This window comes from Bombus bifarius, unplaced genomic scaffold (assembly GCF_011952205.1).
Source record: "Bombus bifarius isolate JDL3187 unplaced genomic scaffold, Bbif_JDL3187 scf7180000009780_frag, whole genome shotgun sequence".
Taxonomy (NCBI): domain Eukaryota; kingdom Metazoa; phylum Arthropoda; class Insecta; order Hymenoptera; family Apidae; genus Bombus; species Bombus bifarius.
Genome location: NW_022885333.1, coordinates 8,715 through 14,180, shown reverse-complemented (window position 1 = coordinate 14,180; position 5,466 = coordinate 8,715). Strand labels below are relative to the sequence as shown.

Sequence of the window (5,466 nt, the reverse complement as noted above, 5' to 3'; positions counted from 1 at the left end):
TTGTCTAGTAGCATTTCGGTTTATGTCCGGATTAGCAAAATCCTTGAGTTTGTTATGCTATTAAAAAAGGCTCGGAAAAGGCAGGTAGTCACCGAACGAGAAAACCCAACACATAAACATAGGATAGAAACGACTGGTTTTCCCCAGCAATAAAATCACCCCGGACACTGGTGAGAAATTCCTCATGTCCTGCTTCTTTAGCGGGGTCACGACCAATCGGCATCAAGCTTTCCTTCGGGGAAAACTAAGAGGGAGTCAGTCAGCAGTCGGTCAGTGAGTCAGTCAGGCAGCCAGTCAGTCAGTCAGCAGTCGGTCAGTGAGTCAGTCAGGCAGCCAGTCAGTCAGTCAGCAACCTCGGGAAGTCTCAGTTCGCAGCAACGATTCGCGCTTACGCTCTCGCCCTCTCATCCCCTGATCTTACGTTCTAACCGAGTCCAACCGTATCCCGGTTGCTGTTAATTCACCACTCAGTGTATACACAGTGTCTTAATAAAACATAACTGAAAACCCGTTACAGCAGTGTGCACTTCAATTAACCACCTCTATTAGCCTAAACGCAATATGGGATCGATCATCTCGCGGCGTCGATTGAACAATCGTAACAGGAATTTACGACTCCTGTTGATGCGCTTCTACACGATCGTGTCTCCCCGCGAGTGAAAGAACATTTTGGTCCTTCGAGCCGGATACGTGTCAGTGAAAGAGTGCACCCCCAGTTACCACGCAACATGAAGGTAAGCTCGCTCAAATTGTCGAAATCCCCCATGGCTCCCCCTCAGGAAGAGCGCGTCCGGCAATTGCTGCGGAAACGCGAAGGATTCAGACAAGAATTAGAAGCGTTTCGCACATTGCTCAACAATCACGAGGAAGGGACACCCGTGCATGCTATTCAGCGTAATTTGCAAGACTTAGAGGGAGAGTTTGCATCGTTCAAAAAGGGCCAATGCGAATTAGACGACAGAGACGAGGGTCAAACACTGAAGGACCGGGTTGACCTACAACAGAAGTTCTACACCATCGCCGGACAGGCGTCCGCCATCCTTGAGGAGGCAAACAAGCAAGCAGAACCAACCACCACAAATCTTGCAACAAAGCCATCGGACATGTCATTGCCGGAACCCGTCGATTTGCCTAGAATTCAGCTACCCACTTTTTCTGGAGCCTACGAAGATTAGCCGGGGTTCGCGGATCAATTTCGCTCCACGGTCCACGATAACCCCCGCATAGACGACTGCAAGCGACTGATGTATCTCCGTTCTTGTCTAAAGCATGGGGCAGCTCTAGCGATCGCGTCATTAAGCAATGCGGCGGCTAACTACGCAGTCGCCTGGGAAATATTAGAACGACGGTATAACAGACCAGCCAAAATTGTCGAGAGACACTTGCAGGAGATATTTGACGCAGCCTCCTCATCACGGATAGCACATCGCGATTTGCAGTCCTACACGACCAAGTTGGAAGCTCATTACAAAGCCTTGGCCGCCATCGGACAACCAACCGCAGATGCCCTGCTTTTGCACCTATGTACCGCCAACCTTGATCGGGAAACCGATTCAATATGGAAGGAAAAGATAAGGTCCACACCATTCCCCACGTTCCCGGACTTCTTGCAATTCTTGAACGATCGCTGTCAGGTCATAGAACCTGCAAGAACGACACGCCCACCACGAGGGCAGGCATTTGTCACGTCACGATCACCGCCACTCTGTCCAATCTGCCATGGACCACACAAAATTTGGCACTGCAACACCTTTAGGACGAAGACGATCGACGAACGGATTCTAGCCGCCGAGGAAATCTCAGCGTGTACGAATTGCCTGCTACCAGGACACAAATTGCAACACTGCACCTCTGGCTCTTGCCGCATATGTGATCAACGCCATCACACGCTCCTACATCGATCAGACGCGCCAATGAGCAATCAGACGCCTCCCACCACGCCCCCACGCACAAGGAAAGCTCCGTCATACCATCCAAATAACCCATCAACCGGCCCCGATCTGCGCCTGCAAAAAACGCGATTCGGGTGGGTCATCGGGGGGAGCCCACCTTCCCCAGGACCTGCCAGGGTCTTCCATGCCTCCACAACGGAACTAGAGACGGACCTCACCCGCTTTTGGGAACTCGACGAGGGACCTCAGATAAAACACTTATCGGAGGCGGATCGACGATGTGAGGAGCATTTTCAAAATCACGTCCAACGCACCAGCGATGGGCGATACATCGTCGCACTCCCCTTTAACGACAAAATCTCGTCACTCGGATCATCCAAGGCAATGGCGATGAAACGACTCGCCTCTCTCCAGCAGCAATTCAGACGAAATCAACAGTTCGAAACAGCGTATCGGGCGGTCATTCAGGAGTATCTGGACTTGGGCCACATGACCAAGGTTGCATCACGCCACGAACCGGAGAACGACTATTACTTGCCACACCACGGCGTCGTTAAGGACTCGAGCACATCCACAAAACTTCGCGTTGTGTTTGACGGATCCGCACCCAGTACCACCGGCGTCTCGTTGAACGACACCCTTTATACAGGTCCGAAGCTGCAAGAGGATTTGTTCGATATCCTCTTGAGATTCCGATCTCACCAGTACGTCCTCACCGGCGATGTCGAGAAAATGTACCGACAATTCCTCGTGCGTCCGGCCGATCGAAGATTTCAGCAAATTTTATGGCGCAATTCCGACGGCGAGTTGGAAACATATCAGATCAACACCGTCACGTTCGGACTGTCTGCAGCACCCTATCTAGCCATCCGGTGTCTCAGACAATTGGCAAGCGATGAAGGGCACCGATTCCCGCGAGCTTCATCGGTATTGTTACGGGACTTTTACGTCGACGACGCTCTCACCGGAGCGGATACGATAGGCGAAGCGCTGTCAATCCGCACAGAACTCACCGAACTCCTCCAACTAGCCGGTTTAAAAATCAGAAAATGGGCGTCCAACAACCGGACACTACTCAACGGACTATCTGACCCGGACATAAATCAGAAGCTACAGCTGGGCGAGCCTCAACCCTTAAAAACACTTGGGGTCTTCTGGAAGTCCTCCGATGATTCACTCATTTATTCGGTTGACGCCAAGGCAGACATTCCCCGCGTTACGAAGCGATCGATCAGCTCCGTAATCGCTCGAATCTACGATCCTCTGGGGCTGCTCGCGCCAGTGATCGTCCGCGCGAAAATCCTGCTTCAGCGAGTCTGGGCAGTGAAAGTCGAGTGGGACGAATCTCTCCCATCAGATCTCCATTCAGAGTGGGACAGGTATTATTCTCAATTGCCACTCTTGAACAATATTACATTCCCACGCAAGGCGATCATTGACTTCGCAACTGAGATCGAAATGCACGGCTTTTGCGACGCCAGCGAGAAGGCCTACGGCGCATGCGTCTATCTCCGAACCGTTAATCCGGACGGCCGCGTACGGACCCAGCTGCTAACCGCGAAGTCAAAAGTAGCCCCGCTAAAATCCCAAACCATTCCGCGGCTCGAGCTGAGCGGAGCCTTCCTTCTTACGTCCCTGATGGCTACCATACATCAAGCCTTATCACACAGCATCACTCGTATGGTCTATTGGACCGACTCCGCCATCGTTCTCCACTGGCTAACCACGTCACCCCACACACTCAAGACGTTTGTCGCCAACAGGGTCTCCGAGATCCAAAGAAAAACCAGCATCGGCAGTTGGCGTCATGTCCCCACCCACGACAATCCCGCGGATCTAATATCGCGAGGCCAAACACCCGAAGAATTTCTCCGCCCGACCATTTGGCAGCACGGTCCAGAATGGCTCCAACAATCGGAAGATTCCTGGCCGACCTGGACCCCAATACCACAAACGGAGTTGTTAGAACAAAAAACGGCAACTTGTCTATCCGCGGCTCCCGCCGATTGCAGCCTGTTGGAACGGTACTCCTCCTGGCCTAAGCTAATTCGGATCGTCGCTCGTTGCCTCCGTTGGAGGCAGAAACAGAACCGAATGACACCCTTGACCGCAACGGAATTACACATCGCTCACGACAAATTAATCATACTATTACAAGGCATCCATTTCCCCGAGGAAATCCGTACGCTCCGAATGAACCGGAACGCAGCGTTAACAAGGAAACTCACGCGACTCAATCCTTTCATTGACCAGAAAGGAATCCTGCGAGTCGGGGGTCGACTCAGGCATTCGTCGATGACTTTCGGTCAAAAACACCCAATACTGCTACCCAAAGCATCCGTCACAGCTCGGATTATCGAGCATACACACCAGATTCACCTGCACTCCGGTGATTTGCCGGAAGCGCGAGTGACAGAGTCTCGACCATTCGCGAATGTCGGCGTGGACTATTGTGGACCCTTCTACATAAAGGAGACAAGAGATCGTAACCGCCGACAGGTCAAGGTGTACGTTGCGATCTTCGTATGCCTAGCCGTGAAGGCGGTACACATGGAGCTCGTTGGCGATCTCACGAGCGAAACCTTTATCGCCGCTCTTCGTAGATTCATCGCTCGGCGAGGGTTTTGCTCGACAATCCATTCGGACAATGGTACAAATTTCGTCGGGGCAAAGAACGACTTACGGGAACTGTATGACCTTCTACACTCGGACGATCACCACTCAAAAGTACAAGCATTCCTCGCAGACAAACACATAGAATGGCGCTTCATACCCCCTCAGTCTCCACACTTCGGGGGACTATGGGAGGCAGCGGTGAAATCCTTTAAGCATCACTTCAGACGCGTCGCAGGTCATGAATTGCTCACTTTCGAGCAATTCAATACACTGATCATAGAGATCGAAGCCGTCCTCAACTCCCGATCATTAACACCCATATCCACGGATCCCAAGGATCTCCTCGTTCTCACTCCTGGTCACTTCCTCATCGGTGAATCACTAATGAGTGTGCGTGAGCGAGATTTCAGGGACACTCCCTCCAACCGACTCTCCAGATGGCAGCATATCCAAAAGATGAAACAGCATTTTTGGAAACGCTGGCACAAGGAGTACCTCAACCAATTAAACAACCGCAGCAAATGGACCAAGGGTGGACATAACATACACGAAGGCGCAATCGTCCTGCTCAGAGAAGACAACGTTCCCTCGATGTGCTGGCCCTTGGGACGGGTAGTCAAGGTCCATCCCGGAGCCGATGGCGTAATCCGAACAGCGACTGTGCAGACTTCATCGAACCTCCTGGACCGCGGCGTCAAGCGGCTGGTCCCCCTGCCATTCCAATCAGATCCAGAAGCGCCCTGACAATCGCTGACCTCGAAGGAGGCAGAGCACACCCCCATCGAACCCACAGGCAGAATTTGATCGGTGCCCTCTCAACGGGGGGAGGATGTTGCGTCGCATGGAGCAGCGGAACCCCAGCCAACGCTACCTGGCGGCCAGCGGCCCACCTACCTGCTTCCAGACCCCCAATAAACTCAATGACCGGCCATAAAACGTCACCTTCTAGCTAAATTGT

General features: G+C 52.4%; 1 protein-coding gene across 1 annotated transcript; it reads left to right on the top strand.

The window, feature by feature from the left end:
- Positions 1-1,244: 1,244 nt before the first annotated feature.
- LOC117215720 lies at positions 1,245-5,252 on the top strand. Its single transcript, XM_033462141.1, has one exon. The coding sequence runs from the start codon at positions 1,245-1,247 to the stop codon at positions 5,250-5,252; it is 4,008 nt and encodes a 1,335-aa protein (XP_033318032.1).
- Positions 5,253-5,466: the final 214 nt, after the last annotated feature.